This window comes from Kogia breviceps, chromosome 15, assembly GCF_026419965.1.
Source record: "Kogia breviceps isolate mKogBre1 chromosome 15, mKogBre1 haplotype 1, whole genome shotgun sequence".
NCBI classification, from domain to species: domain Eukaryota; kingdom Metazoa; phylum Chordata; class Mammalia; order Artiodactyla; family Physeteridae; genus Kogia; species Kogia breviceps.
The window spans coordinates 83,721,753-83,747,297 of NC_081324.1; the positions used below are offsets into that span (position 1 = coordinate 83,721,753).

The window sequence follows — 25,545 nt, forward strand, 5'->3', positions numbered from 1 at the left end:
CCTGATTCAAGCAGGAAAGCCACTTGCCACTTCCTGTCCAAGGGGACACAGGAAGAATCAAGACCAAAGTCTCCTCCTCTGCTTTTCCTGTTTTAACAAGATCAAATGGCTTGCTGACTATGCCTTGGCAAAACAAAGCGGTTTAGAAAGCCAGGGTGTGAAGATCGAAAACACAGCGTTAGTGTCACTTGGGGCGGAGATGGGTCATGGTGGGCGTTGATTACTGACCCGTCACTTAAAGGACCTTCTTTACTGGATCGTGGACAAGGTGGTTTTAGAATGGAAACAGAAAAGACAAAAAGAATTATTGGTGACAGAGCCGAGAATCCCGAGGCTGCACTCGTGCATATGGCACGTCGTGAGTGGCACGTTTGAAATCGCACTCCACACCCACTTCAAATGGGAACACGCAGGTGACGGCCATGCACCTAAAGGGGCCAGAGGAGACAGGCCAGCCCCAGCGGTAGCTGCAGCAGACATTCCAAAGGCACAGCTCAAAAGGAAATCAGAAAAATGCAGTGCCTACGAGGGACACAAGTCGTCGGACAGGCTGCAGTGTGGGGTCATCTATTATCAGTCCGGCTGCTACCATGGGCATTATGGCTGTAAACATCCTGGTTAGAAAAGTACAGATAGACACAGAGAAGATAAAAACAGGGGCGCATGAAAAAGAAACACACTCCACAGACAGGTCAGCTGAAGGGTTCGCTTATGGTTTATCTGGAATTATGGCCCCCCAACGCCCCCCATTCATATTTTGAAAAGTCCTAACTCCCAGGAGCTCAGAATGTCACCTTATTTAGAAATAGAATCGTTGTAGATGTAACTAGTCTGGGTGAGGTCATACCAGAGTAGGATGGCCCTAATCCAATACAACTGGTGTCCTCATAAAAGGGGGAAATTTGGACACAGACACGCACACAGGAAGAAGGCCGTGTGAAGATGGAGGCAAAGTTTGGGGTGATGCTTCTCCAAGTGAACAAAGGCCAAAGATTGTCAGCAAACCACTAGAAGCTGGGGGAGGCGTGGAGCAGACTCTCCCTCGCGGCCCTCAGAAGGAACTCACCCTGCCAACACCTTGATCTTGGACTTCTAGCTTCTAGGAACTGTGAGACAATACATCTCTATTGTTTTTTTGTATTTTTTTGGCCAAGCCACTTGGCTTGTGGGATCTCAGTTCCCCGACCAGGGACTGAACCCGGGCCCTCGGCAGTGAAAGCGCAGAGTCCTAACCACTGGACCGCCGGGGGAGTCCCTATCTCTATTGTTTAAGCCAACTCAGTTTGTGGTACAACAGCCCTAGCAGACGAGTACAGCGTGTGATAACCACGTAGGAAAGACAGGGTGGCCTCAAGGGCTGAAAAGGCAGGCCTGGGTGCGGGGAAGGAAGTGTCAAAACCTGCCGTGGGATTATGTGGTGACACTCTTGGGTGTCTTCCAGCACGTCTCCCCCAGCTGCGAGGAGCTGCAGGCTCTGCGCCCTGAAGGCAGCCGGGGGAGACCCAGGAGAGAAGGTGAGGCAGCCAGGATGGGCCGGGCAGGAGAGAGCCTGCATCGTCCGTCACCCGCCTGGCAAGTCAGAGCCGACAGCGAATGCTCGTCGGTTCCTTGTCTGGGCAAGGAAAAGGAAGAAGAAACTCCAACTAAGCCTCCAGAGCTTATTTTGAACAGGTTTGATTTCTTTTTTTTTTTTTTTTTAAGAGGTTGGCTGAGAAAAGATATAATATGATTATCTCAAATGAGGTTTGAGAATTCTCTGCGTCTGGATCACCTTTGACGCAACTTCACAGACTAGCTGGGTGTTGGCACCTTGGCAAAAGTACCTGGATGGCTTCTCAGAGACCACGAGGAGAAGGGGTTCCATTTGGTAAATGAATGCGCCCGACCCCCAGGGGCCAGGCTAGCGGGTACCATGAGCTTTCCAGGGGCTCTAAGCCACAAGGTACTGCACCCACCTTTACCAGGACCCCTCTCTGGCGTAACAGGGAGCCCCCAAAGACAAAGTCGTTGTTTGGGGGATGGCCCCAGATGTGTGGGGTGGGTATTTTGCCTGGACAGATGTTTGCCCACTGGGGAAGTGCTGGACTTCTTTGCGGCAAACTGGTGCACCAGGGCCTTGGGACACCTGGGGTGTTCCAGCCGAGCTATTCTGTGTGTGTCTCGCTGGGATCATGGAACGGGAGACCCCCTTCCCTCTCTATTCCAGGGGCCTTTGCTGCAGGAGCCGCCTGCTCTAGAGGGACAGCCACTTCCACGATAAAAGACTGGCTTGTTTTGGGCAAACGTTGTCTCCTGGATACGATGTAGCTGGTTTCAAACTCCCCTGAGCCCCTGCCACCACCCCGCCCTGCGACAAATTGTTTCTGGAAGACTCAAACCAAATGAAGTTCTAACAGTGGCCTCTCAGGCAGCGTGATGGGTGGCCGTAAAGAAGGAAGCTATGTCTGGGCTGCAGTGAGCAGGGCGGTGGGTAGGGGACAGGGAGAGAATGCCCTGTTGTTGCCACCGTCGGACACTTGGGTGGCTGCCTGCTCCGGGGCCAACCTTTCCAGTGTGTGAGGCCAGTGGTTCTGGTCGCAGCGTCCCTGGCTGTGTCTGTGCGCCCCCTGCCAGCTGCCTGCCTCGCAGGTCGGCCCCGCGCCCCTGCTCAGCAGCGAGCAGCTGCGCGTATACCTGTCAGCCCGGGACTGAGAGCCGGGCACCACACAAAGGGGACGCTGGTGCCTGGTGTCCACCGGGGATGAGGCTGGAGCCACTCAGGCGCTCCCTCGTGACCTGCTCAGCCAGAGCCAACCCGGACTCTCCGGCCAGCAGCTGCTCGATCACAAGCTAGTCTTGGAAGGTTTTCCGGGCACACTGTTTTGACAGGTGGCAGGAGTTTCTGGTTCCCCTGACCAGTTCAGCCCAGAAATGTAGACTCTGGTGTCTCTGGCTGGCGGTGCATTTGTGAGATAAGGGAACCGGGCAGCCAGCCCACAGCCGGTGACTCGGGAAATGGGGTGGGGAAAAGGGGGATGGGGAGGCCTAACGAGACAGCTGGGGCAGGCACTGTCTTGTCTTGGCCAGGAGGCGATCAAAAGGCCTGGGTTCCAATCCCGGCTTTGATCCGTCCAGCAAGGTGATCGCAGTGAAGTCAGTGGGCTTCTCTGGGCCCCAGTTTCCTCATCTGAGACATGGGGCTAATTGTCTCAGCTCTGAATCTCTGACAGGGTGGAAGTGGAAGATACCCTAGTTCAAGTGCTCCAAGCCGGTGAAGCCCCTTCGAACCTCCATGGTAGTTACTGCTTACTTACTGGAGGGCGGGGAAGAGTGGTCGAGGGCTAGCAGCTGAGCTGGAGAACAGCTGTGAGCTGCACTGAAGAGGCCCCGGTCCCCAGGGAAGATCCACCCCTGCCCCGGGCTCTGAGCTCCTGGCCACACTGACGCAGCTTCCGGTCAGTGGCCGAGGTGGACAAAGGGACCAGTGTCCTGTCTGGGCTGTTCAAAAGCCTTCTGTGCCACTTGGATCTTCCACTTATCCCCCACAAGGCCGGGGCGGCCATGGGACAGGCCACCTGCACCCCGTGGACGAGAGACTCTGAATCCTCTCTCCCTCTCTGTCTCTGACTCCCAGATTCCATCTGCTTCTCCTGCTGGCCTCAGAGCCCCAGGTCTTGCTGAGCAACCGCAGGCCGGACTGAAGGGGAGAAGGGCTTGAGAACAGGGCCCCAGGGTCCTTTCTGGAACAATCTGGAAAAGAGGACCAGACACCACAGCCTACTCGTGTGTGGGTAGAACTAGCGGGAAAAACATTGTTGGCTTAATTCTGACAACTTTCCTCTGGATTTTACCCAGTCTGAGATTTGCAAAAACCAACTCTCAAGTACCTGTTTTAGAGAAAGGGGGCTGGAGTGGAAAACTAGAAAGTCAGAACATCCCCGCCTCAGAAGGAAGTCTTAGGATTGCATATGACTTGGAATTACAGTGCCAGACACGCTGTAAATGCAGCACACATGGAGCAGAGATGCTAGAAAGGTCTGATCGTTAAAGGCAAGGAACTGCTGAAAGAAGAAGATAGATGCTGGTCTCTTGGTCTCACCCCTCCCTTAGCTAAGGGAGGAACTGTGTGGGCTCATGAACTTTTTCTCAACCTCCCCACACTTTAGCCCAAAGCAATTAAGATCACTTCTGCTCATCCTTACATGCAAGTGGGGCCGGTGGACGTATCGGGGTCTACGCGAAGTCAGTCCCATTTCTTAGCAAGCGCTGGATGGGAAACCCTAACCAAGGATACTGAGTACATCACAGAATCGAGACCAAAGGGCTCCCTCTCCCCCAGGATGAGGCTACAGTGGACGCCGTTACTTCCGTCTGTTCAGCAAACTGATCTTGCTTGGGGTCTGTCCTCCCCCAAATCCCAGTCCATGGGAACTGGATGCAGTTAAAGCTACTGTAAGTTTCAGGCGCGAGAATGAGACCCAGACCAGACCTATGGATGCACTGCCCTGTGAGGTGAACATGTGACCCAGTCAGAGCCAAGGAGACTCAATTCTGTGACTTCTGTGGGAGATTCTCTCTTCCCACTGGGGTTTCAGACAAGAAAGCAGAAGCCTGAGCTGATGGAGGCCATATTGCCAACCTGAGGGGACAGCACGCCCAAGAATACAGCCCACAGAAAGGAAAACAGGTAGAGGTAGAAGGAACCAGGTAGAGCCCTGAGAACAAGACCTGGGTCCAGCTGAGCCTGAAGCCAGGATGACCTGAAAATCTCTAGTTGCTTGGCCAACAGTTTTTCTCTCTTTAAATTACTTTGAGTTGCGTTTCAAGTGCCAGTGGGAGATTACAAACTCACACGTGGTCAACATGGTGTTGGGGTCCAGAGGAAGCCTATCTGGTTCCAAGCTTCACCCCCAGGAAATTTTTATCCCTAACCAGAACTGGGGACCACACCCCCTCCCCAATCCAGCAGATGTGCTTGACCGAGGGCCAAGCAAACGAGCAACGTGAAGCCGGCAGGAGAGGCTTGGAAAGGAGCCACATGTTAATCCACACACTCCAGAGGGCGGCTAGCCTTTCCCAGGGCCCAGCATCTGAACAAGTCGCCCCTTTCTAAGAGCAGAGGGTCCAGCAGTTACACACATTGTGCATTCCCTTCCTATCCCCCAATACCGAGGATTACATCAATTCACAGGATAAGAACTAGCCAAGAATTTCCCAACAAAACTGGAATTTAAAGGTTGAGGCATCCGAGTCACACCCCAGTTCCTCTCCCCACACACCCCAGTTGGCTTTCCAACCCATGCCAGTCGCTTTCACAAAGCTTCTACCAGGGTTTGGGGGGAAGAACCGAAGCCTCTTCTGTAAGAAGGTGCAAGGCTGAGAGTCAGGAAGACCCTCTCAGGGGACAAAACGAGGCCACAAGACAACTGGGAGCAGGAGGCCCTCCTGCAGAGTTTAAAACGTGGGCTCTGGGCCAGGCTGCCTGGGTTCGAACCCTGGCTCTGCCTCTTATTAGCTGTATGACCCTAGGCAGGTGATCGACTTCAGTGCCTCAGTTTCCTTAACTGTACAATGGGATGACAGCGCCCTCACCTCACAGGGCCATGGCGAGGACTCAGTGCCATTATCTGCAGGAACGGTACCCGGCAGATAGGTTCTTAGTAGATATTAGCACACAGTAGGTTCTTACTAGATATTAGCTAACCAGACCAGAGCTTTAACCCTTTATCTGAAGGGCTACAGGGGTCAACGAACCTAAAACTGTTTGCAAGACTGTATGACCCCACCCTCACACGCCCCGCCGCCGCCGAAAGGGTCTGCAAACTCTCATTCAAATCTCAAAGGAGTCTTCTGATGCAAGGACTCCGAAGTAGCTTTAAGTCTAGTTGAGGGCAAGGACTAGGTCGCTCTCTCTTGCGTGTCCCCCACAGCCGCCAGGGCCCAGCGCTGCATGTATTATGCACCAATGAATACTTAATGGAGAGACAGATGGATAGGTGAAGTCTTCACAGAAAAGCATATATGGGGTGGACCTGCGGCCATTGGGACACCTCGGAGCTGGGGTTTCAAGGCCTTAAGATGCGTGAACCTTTCCCACCACGCAGTGTTTGCTGTCCTCAGACACATGCCCCACCTGACACACTCAAGCAAGCCCAGGCCCCAGCCCTTTCCCGCCCCCTCGGCCTTCCCCAAACCTCTCTGCCCAGGGACCCCCCGCAAGGAGGAACTTGGCCTTCAGTGTACAGAGGTGACTCTGCAGTGAAGGGCCAGGCCCAGCGTGCCCGGGGCTTAGGCCCGGCCCCGCGGGAGGTGGTGAGTAACAAGCCCGGCCCTGGAGCAGGTGCCCAGGAGAAGTGAGAGGCCGTGTGAGCCGCCAGCTCAGCCGCGAGCGAGCAGCCCCAGACGCCGGGAGCGCAGCACTTACAGTCGCTTGATCCCAGACTCCGGCTGGGGGGACATTCTCGGGTGGGTGACGGGTGGAGGTTGGGGTATTCGATTTTCCTCTTCTATTTCTTCACTGGAAGGAGTTGAGAGGTGTGAGATAAGAGTCAAAAATTCCATGAGAGCTGGAATATTCTCTCTGATGGTCGGGGAGGGCATGTACTTTTTCAGGGGAGTGAAAATAAGGGACCCAGGAGGACAGCCACGGTGGCCTTTGCCCCATAGGCTCTCTGCCTCAGGGGCTGGCCTCTGGAATGGCCAGTTAAGAGGAGGGATCAGTCCTGGAGGCAACGGACACAGATGCCTGCAGGTCCTTTGGCTCAGCTGGTCACATGTGAGAAATTTCAGGAAGGTACCCACATCTCTATTTTAAGTTTACTTTGGAGATTCTAGCCGAAAAGAATGGCTTCCTATTTTCTGTTCTTGCCAAATGCTTCCTTGTCTCCACACCTTTGTGGCTTATTCTGCCTGGAATATGCCACCCACAACATCTCCCATACCTGAAACATACCCCCCTATCCTTTAGGGAAGGCCCAGTTCAAATGCCACCTCCTCCATGAAGCCTTCCTGATTTCCACCCCATTCCCAAGCCAGAAGTGATTTCTCTCTTCTTTGAACAGCCAGTGCACACACTGTCATAAAACTTTCTTATGTGACAGACTCACAGTGGGTTTTCAATAAAAATGTGTGACACTGTATTTTCTCTGATGTCTTATCTTCCCTACTGGGGCAGAGACCACATCTGGTGCATCTGCCCTTCCTTCCAGCTTTCCATGCAACAGGTAGTTGCTGTGCGTCTGCACTGAGCTAAGCTGCATCCTAAGTGCAGGGAACTTAGTCAGGAACGAGACAAATAAGGTTTCTGGTCTCATGTCATTGCAGTCTGATGTGGAAACAGACAATAAAACAAGCATGTTCATAAACAGGATAATGTGAGACGGTGAAAAGAGCCATGAAGAAAGTAAAACTGGGTAAAGTGATAGACAGTGACTAGGACAGAGCGCTCCTTTGGAGGGGTGTTGATGGAGAAGGAAGGCCTCTCTCAGGAGGTGAAATCTGCCCCGAACCCCGAATGACCAGGAGGCAACCATGGGAAGAACCAAGGGGAATGTTTTCCCGGCTGCAGGAGTTGCATGTGCAAAGGTCTTGAGGTAGAACCAAGCATGGTGTGTTTTGAGGAACCAGTAGAAGGGTGGTGTGTACAAAGCTGAACAAGTGTGAGGTGGCATGGTATTCGATGGTGGTCTAAGTCAGGGGCAGTGCTGCCCACAGAACTTTCCACGAGGATGGGAATATTCTATATCTTCACTGTTCAATACAGTGGCCACTAGCCACAAGTGTCAATGGAACACTTGAAATGTGCCGAGTGCAACTGAGGAACTGAATTTTACATTTTACTTAAGTTTGACTCATTTAAATTTAAATAGCCACATGTGGCTAGTGGCTAGTGTATCAGACCGTGCGGCTCTAATATGTACAAGGAGTTCATTGGCCACGGATGGACTAAATGATCAAATATTAGGCTCTGTTGCTCCACCATCTTTTATCTCTAATTCCAAAAATCCAAAAGGCTCTAAAAACCAAAATTCGTTTTGTTTTCTTTTATTTTTGGTCATTCACTTGGTGGCAAAACCTGAAATGAAATCTAGTGAGGCTGTTTATAGTCTTTGTTTATCCCATTTAGTAGGAATGTTCGTATCTTTTGCTGCAAAGATATTCACGTGTTTGATTTTGGGAGAGCTGCCCCAGAACTTGATGGTAGTATAAGGTAATGAGGTCATACAGTATACACGATATTCTTTTCTAACAGGAATGCACCTGAGCCCAAGAGTTTCAGAAAGGAATTATGAGTTGGTATGTATGTGCTTCAGGCCAGAGACGGTCCCCACAACAAATACAGATGCACATCCTTGTCTTCCAGGTGTGAATTTGTCCCCAGACTCTGCACAACCTCCGAAAGGAGCCAGCCTGGGCGCTGCCAGGGGCACTCACCTCTTATAGTATGCCAGCTCCTCCTGCAACAAAAACACTTTGGACTTGAGCTCGTTCCTCTCGTGCAGCACGTCCCGCAGTTCCTGCAGTGTGAACCGGGGGCGGTTGGGGTCCTTGAGATCCACGGCCACCTTCTCTGCCTCGGAGACACAGCCGTCTCCGCCCAGCTCCATCTGGAGGAGGGCAGAGATGCTGCTAATGAATTCCTGGCCGCCGCCACCAGCACCCACTCGGCAGGCATCCTGCCGGAGCCCGAATTTCCCACCCTCCCAGGGTCTGAGCAGCTTGCTGAGGACGCTATTTTAAGAACTCGAGGGTGGCCTCTGCTCATGCTCTGTGCAGTCAGTGTCCCTCGGGAGACCAGAGCCAGTGGCCACCTGCACATTGCTTGCCTTCTCAATAGCCAGACCCGCAGTCCTGGCGCCTCCCCACCTGACCCAGGGTTTTATTACAAATAACATTGAAAGGTGTCCGAGGAGAAGAAAGCACGTACTACCCAATGCTGCCACCCTCTTCAATTGGCCTGCTTTCCCCTTCCCACGTTCTTGACTCATTTCCTAGCCAGGTGCATTGCTAATTTCGCCAACGTTGTTGGAATCAGAGCCAATGCGCAATTCTCTGTTCCTTTTCATTTGATATTAAGTCATATACAGTTTCCCATTTGTTACTGGCCTTCTGGTCAAGCCTGCTCCTCCCTAGTGGCTGTGGGCATCTTTTCACTGGAGTTTGGTGGAAGCCCCGGTTGGGGAGGTGGCGGGGGGGTAACACCCCAGCCAATGTTCACATGCAGGGCATTTATTTCTTTTCCACACAGGTCACACAGATGGCTCCTAGCCTGTTAAATCACCCGCTCCACACCCGAATCCCATCCTCCTGCCCTCTTCCACAGCAAGGAGCTTTTTTTAAAAAAAAAAAAAAATTGTGATAAAATCCACTTGACATAAAATTTCCATTTTAAAATGCGCAGTGCAGTGGGTGGTGTTTAGGACATTCACAGTGCTGTGCAACTACCACCTCTACCCAGTTCCAAAAGGTTTTCCAGAGGAAACTCCACACCCATTAGCAGTCACTCCCCATCCACCCCTCCCCCCACCAGCCCCCGGCAACCACCATCTGCCTTCCACCTCTAGGGATCTGCCTTTTCTGGACATTTCCTAGAAATGGAATCACATGATATGTGGCTTTTTGTGTCTGGCTTCTTTCACTCAGCATCATGTTTTCAAGGTTCATCCACATTGTAGCCTGTGTCAGTATTTCATTCCTCTTCGTGGCTGAATAATATTCCACTGTGTGAAGAGACGTTTTATTTATCCTTTTATCCACTGATGGACATTTGGGTTGTTTCCACCTTTTGGCTATTGGGAACAATGCTACCATGAGCATCTGTGTGTGAAGATTTGTTTGCACTCCTGTCTTCAGTTCTCTGGGGTATACACCCAGGAGTGGAACTGCTGGGTCACGTGGTGACTCTATGTTTAACTTTTGGAGGAACTGCCAGTTTTCCACACTGGCCACCCCATTTTACATTCTTGCTAGCGGTGTAGGAGGGGTTTGACATTCTCCACATCCTTGCCAACATTTTTTTCTTTTTGGATAGCAAGGAAGTTTTTGCAAGCTTTCCAAGTCAGCTGGCCAAATCTGCAGGTGGCCCACACTCTCCAGGCAGCGTACTATTCCTGACGCCCTTGAGCTGCCAATGTCTCGTGATCATCTAGAAGGAGTGGACAAAAGCTTAGGACAACAGTGGGAAAGCTCTGGAACAGGAGAAGGAGGGACTGAAATACAGAACTGGCCCCCCGCCCCCACCAAAAAAAAAAAAATCCCACAGAAGCACAAGGAGAAAGGGACTCCCACCTACGTGGGCCAGGATGCTGAAGGACTCCAGAAGGCAGAGCCGAGAGGCCTCACGTCCTGGGAGAGTCAGGGACGTGCTGTTCTGGGAAAGGACACTTGAGAGGAGACACCTCCCACCAGGGCAGATCAGGTGACAGAAGAGCCACGGAGCAGCAGGCAGCAGGGGAGGCGCCTTGTGGCAGCAGGAAACTGAAGCCTGACACACGTCGCCCCCTCAGACCGGCTGGGCATCAGAGTGGGGCCTCTTCCCACCCACGAACTTGGGGAGGAAATGGTGGAGGATTTAACTTCCCGAGAAGGCACTCTGAGGCGTCTGCTGATGCCACACCTTCGGGGGGCTGTGTCCTCAGGGTACATCTTCAGTGTCTGACTCCCTCTGCAGAGCCTTGGGGGCTGCTCCTCAGACCACCTGCTGGCCAGACATGCAGATGGTACCCCCTACCCAAGCTCTGTGGTGCAAATGCCTAGTATGCATACAGCAGGCACTCTGTAATGTCAGTTCCCTTCTCTTCCTCTGCCCAGGTTAATCACAGAGCATCCTGGGATGTCTAGTATTTACTTAACATTACTGAGCATCAACTTTGTGCCTGCTGGTCACTGAGCTAATGAGACGAATAGGACAATTGGTGGTGGAGGAAAGATACACACAAATTTACAAGGTAATATAATTAAAGAGGTACAAGGACATCAGGCTCTGAGAAGGATCACGGAAGACGTTACTGCAGGCGTGGTCTTTGTGCACGGGGTCTTGACGAATGTGTAGGAGTTCACCAAGAACTCTGGGCCCACCCCAGCGGGGGCCCCATCCCCCATTTTGTTTGGCCTTCACTGTGTTCTCAAACTCTTTTGAATTAGTTGCCAATGGTTTTAGATCAGGAGATTTCACACTGAAGTTTGGGTGTGGGGCTTCCTTTTGGGAAAAAAATTGGAAGACTGGGTCACACTGGGTCCACATGGCAGCACTGGGCTGGTAACTGCATAGCAGCTGCTCCCTTTTACATGCTATTTCTATGGCTGCCCACTGCCCTCCCCTTTTTCCTTCCCTGCCTGTGGACTCCATAGGTGCTGCTGGCTGTAGACTCCAATCTCACGCTCACACACTCCCTCCAGCCCCTCCCTCCCCAAACAACTCAGGCCCTGACATTCACTGGGCAAGTCCCCTGACTTTCGGCCTCTCTGGGAAGGGCCGAAAGGGCCGTCACACACCCGTGTGTGACAGGTCCACACGTCCCTCACTTCCCAAGGGGACTTTGGGCAAGCTGCTTGCTCCTCCCTGGGCCCTCGTTTCCCCATCTAGTCCTCAAAAACCCAATAAGGGGCTTCCCTGGTGGCGCAGCGGTTGAGAGTCCGCCTGCCGATGCAGGGGACACGGGTTCGTGCTCCGGTCCGGGAAGATCCCACATGCCGCGGAGCGGCTGGGCCCGTGAGCCGTGGCCTCTGAGCCTGCGCGTCCGGAGCCTGTGCTCCGCGACGGAAGAGGCCACAACGGTGAGAGGCCCGTGTACCACAACAAAACAACAACAACAACAACAAAAAACCCCAATAAGGACTTCCCTGGCGGTCCAGTGGTTAAGACTCCGTGCTGCCAATGCAGGGGGTGCAGGTTCGATCCCTGGTCGGGGAACTAAGATCCCATATGCCGTGCAGCGTGGACCAAAAAAAAAAAAAACCCAATAATATTTCTAAGGGCCCCGCCCACCCTGACATCCGGGGATTCCTATGAACACAGGCTTTCAAGGCGCAGCAGTTCCCATAGGTTGTCATCACCCAGGACATCAAAGGGCTTCCTTAGAACCTGAGTTCTTTTCCTCTGGACAGCTCTTTGTTTTTTTGGCCGCGCCGAGCGGCTTGTGGGATCTTAGTTCCCTGACCAGGAATCGAACCCGTGCCCCCTGCAGTGGAAGCGTGGAGTCTTAACCACTGGACCGCCAGGGAAGTCCCAGGGACAGCTCTTTTATCAGAAGCAACCTGATTCCCTTATAGCTTGGGGGATTCCCAGACAGGTTTGCAAAAAAAAGTCCTGACTTCTGGGACCATTGCCTGGAAGTGCAGAAGAGGGTAAGCTTGGGGCTCCAGCTCTTCTGGAGACCAACACAGGCATTGAGGCAGCCCAGTCCTCAAGAGACACAGCGAAGGCTCTTCCCAACATGGCAATCGGGCTAATCAGCAGCGAGCCTTCTAGGCTTATACCACAAGGGACCACGGAGGTGGCGCGGGTTATCACCGATTGTCTGCTGGTCCCCAGAGGATCTCTGGGCACAGCTTGAGGGAGATGCCCGAGGCCCAGATGCTCCCGAGGGAGGCCCCAGAGACTGGCTGACAAGCAACGGGGCCTTGTCATTGGTGGAGGGAGGCGACACCCTCCACCAGGGCTCTCCATCCTGAGGCCTGGCCTCCTGGGCACACTCCCCACTGCCTGGGCACAGCAAGGCCACTTCCTGTGCTCTTGAAGGCCACTGAACACACTTCTGAGCAGCCCCTGGGCCAGCAACGGGGAATGACTGCGCTCTGGTCACCCCTGGTAGCTCCAGGCTACCGCGAATGAATTCAGCCTGAAAACGCTGTCTCACAGGCCAGCCATCAGGACGCTATCTGCTTTCCCTGTATACTTAAAAAAGAAAAAAAACCCTAACTTACTAAGAAATCAGAACCTGTAAGACAGAGACAGTGACATCAAGGAGGTCCTATGAACGTGACAGTTTTCTTATTGATTTTATATAAAGTCCCTTAGACAGGAAGCCAACCTCATTTTCTTAAGGGGTTATAGGTCTAACTGTCAAAGGCACGAAAACCGTCAGTTAAAATGTGAGGAGCTGGGGCTTCCCTGGTGGCGCAGTGGTTGAGAATCCGCCTGCCGATGCAGGGGACACGGGTTCGTGCCCCGGTCCGGGAAGATCCCACGTGGCGCGGAGCGGCTGGGCCCGTGAGCCGTGGCCGCTGAGCCTGCGCGTCCAGAGCCTGTGCTCCGCAACGGGAGAGGCCACAACAGTGAGAGGCCCGCGTATCACACACACACACACACACACACACACACACACAAAAAGTGAGGAGCTGGATGAACTAGGCAACATGCTGAGTGAGAAGGAAGTCAGAGTCACATGCTGTACGATTCCATTTTCCATTTTGGCCATTTTTGGCCATTTTTGAAATGTCCCAAAGAGGCAAATCCATAGAGACGAAAAGTAGATTAGTGGTTGCCAGGGGCTGGGGGGAGACAGAGATGGGGAGTGAGTGCTAATGTGTACGGCATAGCTTTCTGGGGTGATGGGAAAGTTCTAGATAGTAGTGACGATCTCACAATATAGTGAATATACTAAAAGCCACTGACTTGGAGACTTCCCTGGTCATCCAGCGGTTAAGATTCCGCCCTTCTAATGCAGGGGGCGCGGGTTCGATCCCTGGTCAGGGAACTGAGATCGCACAGGCCACGCGGTGCAGCCAAAAAATGAAGAAACTAAACAAAACGAAACCCAAACAAACAAACAAAAAAACACTGACCTGTACACTTTAAATGATTGGATTGTATAGTCTGTGAATTACATCTCAATAAATTCCACCTCAATAAATATGTTATAAAAATATACAAAGAGGGGCTTCCCTGGTGGCGCAGTGGTTGAGAATCCGCCTGCCGATGCAGGAGACACGGGTTTGTGCCCTGGTCCGGGAGGATCCCACGTGCCGCGGAGCAACTAAGCCTGTGAGCCATGGCCGCTGAGCCTGTGCGTCCGGAGCCTGTGCTCCGCAACGAGAGAGGCCACAACAGTGAGAGGCCCGCATACCGAAAAAAAAAAAAAAAAAAAAAAAAAAAATATATATATATATATATATATACAAAGAGTCTTGCCTGCTGGAGATCACACTGAAATGACAGTCATGCATCTCAGAAAGAATCATATGAATCAAGAGGCAATGATAAGAATGGATTCCTCCCTGGCTCTGGACCCCTCCATAGCTCCCACTTTCCCTCACCAACCCGGTGCCAGGACGAGCTGCAACCCCAGCCACACCCTGCACGTTCTCTAGTCTGGATCATGCTGTTCGTCCTGCCTGGAGTGGCCTGCCCCACATTCTACCCCTGGACATCCTAGCCATCCCACGAGACCTATCTCAAGGCCCTGAAGACCTGCACTGCCCTCTCCTCTCCACTCAGAATTCACTGTGTCCGCCTCTGATCCTATCACCTTCTATCCCTGCCACACTAAATTCTAGACCGACTGAATCAAGTCAAGTTCATGTCCCTCATTTGTCAGATAGGAAACTGACCATCAGAGAGACGGACAGGCCCCAAGTCACATGGCAGCAGGTGACGAAGCCACCACTACCTGTGGTTTCCCCGTCTGAGTGACAAGCATCCTGAACGCCACTGAGCTCCAAGGGATGCCGTCAAACCCCGCAAAGACGCCCTGGGTTTGGGAACAGACGCTGCAAAGAAGCTCAGTGGCTTAGTCATGACTGCTACCGGATCTTACTCCCGTTTCTGTCCCACCCCCATGGTGCCAGAAAGGAAACTGCAACCGACTGGCAGCCGTGCCATGGAGGTGTGAAATGCCCTCTTCCTAAAGAGACCTGGAGCGGGGCTCAGAGTCTTTGGCTGGGGTGATGGCCTCAGGACCCAGGTTTGGACCAGGCCCCACCTGCCCAGCCGGAGACAGGCCTGAGCTCTCGTGAGGCCGAGGAGGTTGGAAGGGGTAGCCAGGGCAGGTTGCGGGGGGTGTGACGGCCCCAAGCTTCTCCCCGTGGTTCCTCCTCTCCATCCCCTTGCTACCGATTTGGTCCAGCCCTCACCTCTCTTGCCGGGACTATTGCAAAAGGCTCCCGACAGCCACGTCTGCCGCCAGCTCCTTGTTCAAACTGTCCTCCATAAGCTCAGAGCTGATCCTGTCACTCCCCTGCAGAAACCCTGTGAAAGAATCCATATCCCTCACTGCTCAGCGTTTTTTGCATGTGGCATTCTCAGCCCCGACTCTCTGGCACTGACGATTAACATCTGCTGTCTCCGACTGGCCTGTATCCATTCCCACACATCTCTGGGCTGAGTCATTGCAATTTTCCTCTGGAGAAACTTCCCTTTCCCACTCTCTGTGAGTGTGGCTTAGATGGGTGCCATCTCCATGTGGCTCAGGAATGGACGACATGCATATTCTAACCTCGGACCACAAAGACTGATTCAGTGGTGGGCCAATGAGAGGCTCCCGGAGACTCTCGCTGAGAATCTGGGAAAGAAGCAATTTCTTTCTGCTGGGGTTGCAAAGCTGGTTGAGTACCAGGGGCCACTATATGGCAAGAGGCTGCTTGAGAATGACAACAACACAGAGGAAAGCAAAGCTGAGAGAAGGTCTGAAACAAATTCCTGACAGCATCATTTGGGCACCTGGAACCAGCTATACCTGAAGCCATCATTAACTCAAAGCCAGCCGAAAATGCCTTTAAAAAAAAAAAATCCTTAAACCATTTTAACTTAGGCTTCTGTCGCTTTTAGCCAAAAGCAGACTCTAACCTCTCCCTTTTAAGACTTGTCTCCCTTACCTCCCTATCTGTTACCTGGAGGTTCTTGTCCTTCCAAGAACCTAGAAGTGTATGGCCTGAATTCACAAGGTACTTAATGACTGTGCTGGGACTAGAGCCAACCTGATGGTAAGCTCCTCTGTCTTCCCCCCCCTCCCCCACCTGTAACCCAAGAGACCAGCACAGTGCCTGCAAACCAGAAACAGTCAATAAATATTTGTTGGAATAAATGGCAGGCCCTGAGCTTCCCTGTAACGGTTCATTATCCTGTTCTGAAACGGCACATCCATCTTCTACACCTACCTGTCAAAATCTTAGCATTATTATCATTGACATCCAGCTGAGGCAAGAGCTGGTCCGTGAAGCTCCACGCCACCCCCATCAGGATTAACCGCACTATCTCTGTGTTCCTGGCACATTTCGGGGGCACACCTACGTGGGAGACACCTCTGGTGCCCCGTGTCACATCCCGGGCCCGCCTGGACTTTGCCGCAGCTGTGGTGCAGTTCCATGCACGTGGACGGGGGCCCACCTCAAGCACACACTGTATGTCTTTCCATTTTTGCTTCAGTATCTGCTCCACACGTTCTGCCCAGGAGTGCTGGGGAGACGACACCTCCGGAGGCCACTCTTAGCTAATTGGGGACAGGCATTTGTGGATAACTCTTCTAAGCCTTTCTTCTCCAGAAAGACAGTTCCGGGAGGTGTTCTATGGTGCTTCTCAGAGGTCCCAGAGGGACTGAGCTCCCACTGTGACCTCAATGACACACCCTCAAATTCCCTTTTCCTCCTTCCCTCACTTCTCTGGTCTTTGGGATCACCTCACAAATTAACCTCCTGCCCAGAGTCCTTTTCTCAAGCTCTGCTTCAAGGGAACCCAGACTAAGACAACCTTTTACCACTAAGACAACCCCCTTCCACCTTCAGTGTGGCTGCTGGTCTCCAAGTCTGTCTCCTGCACTGGGATGTAAGCTGCTTGAACCTCCACAGCACACAGCACAGTGCCTGCAGATAAAAAAAGCAGACTTCTCTCTGCAGCTTACCTGGTCTGCAGCACTGGCCCCTGCTGACCTCTCTGACCTTATTCAGACCCTCTCCCTCATCGTCAGCTTGCACAACAGGCACCCTTGCCTTCTTATACTTTCCTGACTGCACTGTAATTTCTCCTGCCTCAGGGCCTTTGCACATGCCACCCCCTTCACCTAGTTTACTTTCACTCATTCTTTTGATCACCTCCTTGAAGAAGCCTTTTTGACTCCCCCAGACTATCATGGTAATAATAACAACAGCTAACACTTTAAATGAACTGACTCATTTAATTCTCATAACACCAATCTGGGGGTAAGTACTGTTATTAGTATTCCCATTTTAGAGATGAGAAAACTGAGGCGCAAAGAGGCTAAATAATTTATCCAAAGGCACGGAGGCAGTAAGGAGCCGAGGCAGACTGGCTCTAGAGTCCACACAGTTAGTTACGCACTCCAGACCCTCCCTCAGTTATGGGACCTTCTGGCACCATCCCTCTCCTTTAGCATGAATCGCCTTTTAAAAAAAAATCAAGATATAATTCACTTACCATAAGATCCACTCTTTTTTTTTTTTTTTAATTGGACATGCCACACAGCTTGTGGGATCTTAGTTCCCCAACCAGGGATCAAACCCATGCCCCCTGCGGTAGAAGCATGAAGTCCTAACCACTGGACCACCAGGGAATTCCCAAGATCCACCCTTTTAAAGTAAAAAATTCAGAGAGGGACTTCCCTGGTGGAGCAGTGATTAAGAATCTGCCTGCCAGTGTAGGTGACATGGGTTCGAGCCCCGGTCCGGGAAGACCCCACATGCCATGGAGCAACTAAGCCCGTGTACCACATCTACTGAGCTTGTGCTCTGGAGCCTGCGTGCTGCAACTACTGAGCCCACGTGCCACATCTACTGAAGCCTGCATGCCTAGAGCCCGTGCTCTGCAACAAGAGATGCCACTGCAATGAGAAGCCCACGCACCGCAACAAAGGGTAGCCCCCGCTCGCCGCAACTAGAGAAAGCCCGTGTATAGCAATGAAGACGCAACGCAGCCAAAAAATAAATAAAAGTTTAAAAAAAAATTAAAGAAATTCAGAGATTTTTAGTACATTCACAGTTGCGCAACCATCATCACTATCTAATTCCAGAACATTTCCATCATCCCGAAAGAAACCCTGTACCCACTAGAAGTCACTACCCATCCTCCCCTTTCCCCAGTCCCTGAAACCACCAATCTGCTTTCTGTCTCTATGGATTGGTCTATTCTGGACATTTCAAATAAATGGACTCATACAATATGGGGGCTTTTGTGTCTGGCTACTTTCACTTAGCATGTTTTTGAGCGTCATCCAACTTATAGCCTGTCTCAGTATTCCATTCCTTTTTATGGCTGAATAATATTCCACTGTATGCATAGATCATATTTTGTTTATCCAGTCATCAGTTGATGGACATGTAGATTGTTTCCACCTTTTGGCTGTTGGGAATAGTGCTGCTATGAACATTTGTGTACACGTTTTTTTTTGTTTTTTAAAAATTATTATTTATTTAAATTAACTAATTAATTTATTTTTGGCTGCGTTGGGTCTTCATTGCTGCGCGCGGGCTTTCTCTAGTTGCGGCGAGCGGGGGCTACGCTTTGCTGCGGTGAGCGGGCTTCTCATTGTGGTGGCTTCTCTTGTTGCGGAGCACGGGTTCCAGGCACACGGGCTTCAGCAGTTGTGGCTCGCGGGCTCTAGAGTGCAGGCTCAATAGCTGTGGCGCACGGGCTTAGCTGTCCGTGGCATGTGGGATCTTCCCGGGCCAGGGCTCGAAACTGTGTCCCCTGCATTGGCAGGCGGATTCTTAATCACTGAGCCACCAGGGAAGTCCTGTGTACACGTTTTTATGTGGTCATATGTTTTAAGTTTTCTTGTGCATATGCCTAGAATTGGAATTGCTGGTCACGTGGTATATTATGTGATTATCTGACTAATGTCTGTCTCCCATACTGGCGGTAAGCTCCATGTGGACAGGAACCAGTTCTCTATTTTATCCCCCATGCCTCCAACACAGTCAATAATTATTTGAGTGAATGAATGAATGAATGGCAGATGCCCAGTAACCACCACTGAGCTGGATACCCTGGGCTAGAATGCTGGGAGTCCTAGGTTCCATGCTCAGCCCTGCCTCTGCCCAGCTGTGTGTCTTCTAGCCAGCAGCTGGCCCTCCCTCGGCCTCCCATTTCTCTCAAGTGTAATGGGGAAAAAGCAAGGCAGCCCGGCCCCCCTCGAGCCAGCCTGCAGAAGCCAGCTTCCCACTCACCACAGGCTCCTCCTCTCCGTTCTGGCTGAGTTCACCCTGCAGCCTCTCTCTCAGCTTCCCGAGCTCTGCCCGCAGGCTGCCCATCTCCTGCTCCTTGGTTTGCAGATCTGCCTCCAGTTCTACCTTCTGTTCGATCAAGGCCTTCCCCTGGGCCTCCACCACTGTGACACGGTGCCGGAGGTCGTGGTTGATCTTCATCAGCCGGGTCTGCTGCTGCTGCAGCTGTAGAGAGAGGAAGGCTATTGGATGGGGCCGCCACATCCAGTAGCTCATGTTGTGTACTGCACAAGAGCAAACCATCTACAGGCGTGCCATTCATACTGTAGATGCCTTGATCTGTTTGAAATTTGTCCACGTTCTTACAACTCTGTTGATGCCAGAGGTGGCCCATGTGTATGTTTACTATGATAATTTTATGATAGATGGAAGATAAGTGTCTTGTTAGTATATTATGACAATTTCCCAACAGAGGGAAGTAACAGGCCTTGAGAAAGGGGCGTCTTTTTCTAATTCAGGCAGAGACACCGTATAGGTTCCCGGAGCCGCCTGGACCATGCTGGGGCATGAAGGGGATGGGCTGGAGGAAGCCTCAGGGTCAGAGCAGAGGCTGACTGGGCCCTGGGGCCTCCTCAGTGAGTGGAAAGAGTCAGGTCACTGGGCAGTGCCACGTTCCCTCCCATTGCTCCAGTGAAGACTCGGCCGAGAGTCCTCCGCACGGCAACCGTTTCAGGGCTGGGCCTCTCAAGCCGTAGGCAGGATCCCTACCCCACGGAGCCCACGGCGTGAGGCCGACGGGGAGCAGGGGCGCTTCCTGAGGGGAGGATCCCGTCTCTTGCTGGTACCCACTGGCCCGGGAGGGCGGACACAGGGCCGGGGCTCAGCACTTACAGCCTCGACATCCTCGTTCTTCAGCCCGAGCTCCCGATCCTTGGCGCGGATCTCGTCGCGCTGCTTGTCCACCACCTCCTTCAGCTTCTTCATCACCTGCCTCTCCCGCTCCGACATGCCTGGGGTGGGGTGAGAGGGACCCGTGGGTGCGTCCGCCTCCCTCCCCCGCTTAAGCCATCCGGTGGCTCCCCACCGAGATGAACCTGCCCCCCCACCTCCTCCTGGACTCACCTCTGCTCGTCTGCCCCGCCCCGGCGCCGGCTTTCTGCCCCTGCATTCTTCCCCCCCGCTCAATCCCACCGCAGGGCATTCGCTGTTTCCAGCTTCCACAAGTCCCTTCCTCCCAACCTCCCCCAGGCTGGCTCCCCTTGATTCTCAGGCCTCAGCTCCAAGTCACCTCCTCACAGAGCCCTCTCCTTCCCTGACCCCCCCCACAAGGAGTCCCCTCCTCCCACCCCATCCATCCCCTCACTTTTTACAATGGCTAAGTGTCTGGTACATCCTTTCATCTAATGAAAGATGATACTGCATAGTGATTCAGAGGGTCGGCTCTGGACATCAAATACTGGTTCTCCCATTTATTAATTGTGTGGCTTTGGGCTACCCAACCTGTGCCTCAGTTTCCAAATCTCTAAAACGAGAAGAACAGTACCTACCCCCTAGGGCTGCTGCGAGGATTGCTCTTGTCAATGCACAGGAAGCCAATACTGAAGATGCCTGGCTGGTACACAGCAGGTGCTCAAAGGGTATTGTCTGTCACTTACTTGTTTGTTGTCTGTTCTCCCTGCCTCTCGTCCCCCAAGTATACGGTCAGCCCAGGAGGCAAGACCCTGCCTAACCTACTCACTGTGTCTTCCCTGGACTAGCATAGCGCCTGACACACAATAGGTGTCTGCTCAGGGCTTGGTGAATTAAGGAATGTGAGGATGGATGCTGTATTAGTTTCATGTGCTGCTGTAACAAATAACCCAACAAATTTCGGTAGCTAAGAGCATCAGAAATTTATTTTCTCAAAGTTCCAGAAGGCAGAAGTTTAAAATCAGTCCAATACTGGGAGTTCCCTGCTGGCCTAGTGGTTAGGATTCCGGGCTTTAACTGCTGTGGCTCTATCCCTGGTTGGGGAACTGAGATCCTGGCAGCCATGCAGCACGGACAAAAAAATAAATAAAAAAATAAAAATCAAATATCAGTCCAATATCAAGATGTCACCACATCTGTGCTCCCTCCGGAGACTCTAGGGGAGAATTTGTTCCTGGCCTCTTCCAGCTTCTGGTGGCTGCCGGTGTTCCTTGGCTTGGGGCCCCATCACTCCAGTCTCTGCCTCTGTGGTCACATGCCTCCTTCTCTTCTGTCCGTGTCAAATCTCTCTCTGCCTCCTTTTTAAAAAAAAAATTTTTTTTTTTGGCCGCATAGCGAGGCATGTGGAACTTCCCTGACCGGGGATTGAACCCATGCCCCCTGCATTGGGAGCACGGAGTCTTAACCACTGGACCACCAGGGAAGTCCTCTGCCTCTTTTTTATAAGGACACTTGTGATGGCATTTAGGGTGCACCCAAATAGTACAGGATAAATGCCCATCTGAAGATTCTGACTAAATTACATCTGTAAATATTTTACCATATAACCTAACAGCCACAGGTTCCAAGGATTAAGACCTGATATTTAGGGGGCCCATTATTGAGCCTCTCACAGGCACTAAGGCTGAGAGCTAATCCCTGCTCCCCAGGAGACCAGAGCTGGGGAGAGTGGTGGTCAGGCTCAACCACAGATTAACAAGGGAGAAACCATTGTTTCTCTCCGATTTTCCTCCCCTATGGGACTCAGGGGACATACCGCTAGATGACCAGGCCCCGGGGAAAAGAAACTATGTGGGCGATTCCTCAGCTATTCTGCCGAGGGGACTCCCTTCCCTAAGCTGCTCCATCCCATCTGAAGCTCTTCCACTGGCCGCCCTCCTCATGTCCTGGATATTCCCACGCAGGCAGTCACCACGATGAATGAGCATTCACGGTGCGTGTCTAGAACAGTGTGCGATGCTTCTGGGGCTACAAACCCAGAGGAGACCCAGACCCTGCCCTGGATGAGCTGGAGACTTTGTGTAACAGGCACAAAGGCAGGACGGTCCCAGAAGGCAGCCATCCTGTCTCAATCGTCGCTGTAGTCTGGGGCTTCATACGCGGTAGATGCCCCAGGCTGGCTGATGGAAGAGGGACTAGTTCCCCTCCGCGTTCCCAACGTATAGCTCACTCCTGCTAAGCCCAGTAAGGATGAACTGCTTCACACCCTCGACCCTATTTCATTCTCACTCCCAACCACTGGAAATGGGTATTATCGTTGTTGCCGTTTTAACATGAGTCCCATTTTACAGATACGGAAAACTGAGGCCCAGAGACAGATTCGTTCAAAGTCGCACAGCTAGGCACTGGCAGAGCTGGGGCTCAAACTCAAGTTTTCTGACTCCAAGTCCTGTGTCCTCTCCATGATGCCACGATGCCTCCCCACTGAGGGACAAGATTCTGAAGCTCCTGGCAGGTCACCAGAATGTGTCACCATGGGGCAGACTCCAGCCCATACTGTGTTCCAGACAGGGCCACCTGCTGCGAGTACTCACATTTTACTGTGCATACACGTTCGACATTCATTCCTCAAGTATTTATCGAGCACCTGCTGTATACCTGACACTGAGCTAATCGCTAGGGTCATGATGGCAAGTAAGTGTGGTACGATTCTGCTCGCACCAACTTACAGGCATTAGACAGATGTGTGTGTCATTACAGACCATAACAAGTACTGTGAAAGACTCAACGGGGGCTGAGAAAGAACGATGAGGGAGACCCAGTGCAGACTGTGGGTGCAGGAAGGCCTCTTGGACAAGGGTCATTTATGCTGAGACCGGAAGGGGGGAAGGGTAGCCAGGTGACGCGGATGGGCATTGCCAGGCAGGGGCCCTATGGGAGGAGACCTTGCATCTGAGGCGCTGGAGGGCAGTGCCATGGCCAAAGCACAGTGGCTGAGGGGGTGATACAGGCTTGAGCTGGGAGTGAGGCTGCACCATGCGGGGTCTCGGAGGCCAGGTAAGGAGGCTGGATTTCCCTCTAAAGGGGCAACAAGGACCTCAGGATCTCAACACGTAGAGCCTGCACGGAGCTGGAGGGTCAGGCCAAGGAGACCAGGAAGGGACAGCCACAGAGGAAAAGACTTACAGGAGAGCAGGGGTGCCTGGTGTGCAAATGAGACAAACTGGAAGGAGAGGAATTGTGATGAGAAAAGCTGTCAACTGAGTGACTGGGAGGTCCCAGAGGCAATAAGGATGACCTTGAATGCCTGGGTTCCATCACAGCACATGGCTGCTGACTTTTGAAGTGACATGAACCTCTCTGAACCTCCATTTCCTCACCTGCAAAGTGGGGACATGCTGATGTTTTTCTTTTCTTTCTTTCTTTCTTTTAATTTTTGGCCATGCTGCTCCGCATGCAGGATCTTAGTTCCCTGCCCAGGGATCGAACCCGTGCCCCCTGCGGTGGAAGCACAGAGTCTTAACCACGGGACCGCCGGGGAAAGTCCCATGAGGTTTTTCTTTATTCCACCTCTCTGACAATGCTGTACGTATAAAATAAGAACATTAGGAAATCACACAAGGCCGTGAAATAGGATCTTTTCCCACTGGTGGGCCTGGGGCATCCATTATGCTCCTTAGACCACGCAGCTTCCTCCTTGGACCTCATACCAAGCTATGAGGCTGAGAGGTGCAGAGAAGCTGCAAAAGTCCCTCAGAGATGCCGGCCCAAGCAGGAGTGGAGGGGCAGGGATGGGAAGAAGGGGCAAGCGTCCTCATCGGGATGGCTAAAATGAAAAGGACTGTCAATGTAAGTGCTGGAGAGAAGGCAGAGCAACAGGAATGCTCGTCTGAGCTGCTGGGGGGTTGCTACTTGGGAAAACCGTTAGGCATCACCTACTAATGCTGTCACACATCCTCTGTGAAGCAGCAGCTGATCCTATAACCCCTGCAGGCCTTCAAGCACAGTGCACATGATCGCCAGTAGAAGGATGGTTCAATAAACTGCGGGCAAATCAGACACTACGCGGCTATTTAAAGACAGATACACTGGTAAGTAAAGTAGTGACAATCTGTACAGCACAAGACGTGCAAAAATGTTCACAGCAGCTTTGTTCACCATAGCCCCAAACTGGAAACTGCCAAGACGCCTATCAATAGTAGAACGAATAGGGGCTTCCCTGGTGGTCCAGTGGTAAAGAATCCACCTTCCAATGCAGGGGACGTGGGTTCAACCCGTGGCTGGGGAACTAAGATCCCACATGCCTCGGGGCAACTAAGCCCACGTGCCAAAACTAATGAGCCTGCGTGCTGCAAACTACAGAGCCCGTGCCCTCTGGAGCCCGTGCGCCACAACTAGAGAGAAGCCCAAGCACTGCAACGAAGAGACCTCGCGTCGTAAGGAAAGATCCCGCATGCCTCAACAAAGGTCAGGGAACCAAGGGCCTCCCTGGTGTGTTGCAACTAAGACCCGACACAGCCAAAAAAACAAGGAAAATAAATAAAATAAATATTTAAGAAATAGTAGAATGAATAGATGAACCTTGAAACTAACAAGCAATGGAATACTATACAGCCATGAAAAAGAACAACTACGCATTCCACTTGGAGTTTATAAAGTCAGTTATTTCTTCAGACACTCCTTGCTCCTCAAAGGATGCTCTTCGGCTGTACTCCTGAGCTGAAAGGCCCCCAGACTTGCAATGGGGAAACACAGGGCCATCTGGGGGTCCCGGGCACCAGGTGTCTCCCTCCCAAAACTCCTGGGCCACTGCTGCAAGGCGGGGCCTGGGCCTGCGCTAGTGTGACAAGAGGACACTGCTAACGTCTCCCGAGAAAGCGGACCTTAGACACAGTGCATGAGCGAGTGTGTGTGTGTGTGTGTGTGTGTGTGTGTGTGTCTGTGTGGAGGAGGAGGGCTGAAATCAGGTGTAGGCAGAGTCTGTGAAAAAGCCAAAAAAGCATTCACTGCTCTCTGAGCACCTGTCCTGCAAAGGCTCCAGGCACGGGCGTCAAGGGCCTAACTCATTAAATTTAATCCTTGGTGGGGGCAGAGACCACTCCTGGATAGGTCAGGTGAGCAGAACAGCTGCGTGGGTGGGCGCAGGGGAGCACGAGCCCAGAGAAAGAAAACCTGGATCTGGAACCCAGCAACATCCAAGTCCCTGGCCAGGGGTTGAACCCGGGCCACTGCAGTGCAAGTGCCGGGTCCTAAACACTGGACCGCCAGGGAAGTCCCAAAGAAAGCAACTGGTGTTTTTGGCTGCACCTCCCGGCTTGCGGGATCTCAGTTCCCCGACCAGGGATTGAACCCAGGTCACGGCAGTGAAAGCCCAGAATCCTAACCACTGGACCATCAGGGAACTCCCCATCTGTCATGGGTGTCAGTAGCTGTAGGACTAAGAAGCCAGAGAACGAACCGTAAAGAGCTTAGAGTCTGCAGCTGGGTTCCTTGGACTCCTTCCTGGCTTTGCCACTTCCCTTGCAGCTGAACTTGTGCCTTGTG

At 52.3% G+C, this 25,545-nt stretch overlaps 1 protein-coding gene across 6 annotated transcripts in view; it reads right to left on the reverse strand.

Annotated features, from left to right (window-relative positions):
- The window catches only part of RILPL1 (Rab interacting lysosomal protein like 1), a 43,790-nt gene that overhangs the window by 2,348 nt on the left and 15,897 nt on the right, over positions 1 to 25,545 (reverse strand). Inside the window, exons 3-7 of one of the 6 annotated variants that reach the window (XM_067015675.1) lie at positions 19,984 to 20,102; positions 19,096 to 19,317; positions 8,413 to 8,585; positions 6,404 to 6,496; positions 2 to 87 (exon numbers count right to left, since the gene is read on the reverse strand). In XM_067015675.1, the coding sequence (XP_066871776.1) occupies positions 2 to 87; positions 6,404 to 6,496; positions 8,413 to 8,585; positions 19,096 to 19,317; positions 19,984 to 20,102 (693 nt within the window). Of the gene's footprint in view, position 1; positions 88 to 228; positions 253 to 526; positions 615 to 692; positions 3,730 to 6,403; positions 6,497 to 8,412; positions 8,586 to 19,095; positions 19,318 to 19,983; positions 20,103 to 25,545 lie in introns of those variants that run through there. The other 5 variants (XM_059040688.2, XM_059040690.2, XM_067015676.1 and 2 more) reach the window with 5 other exon arrangements.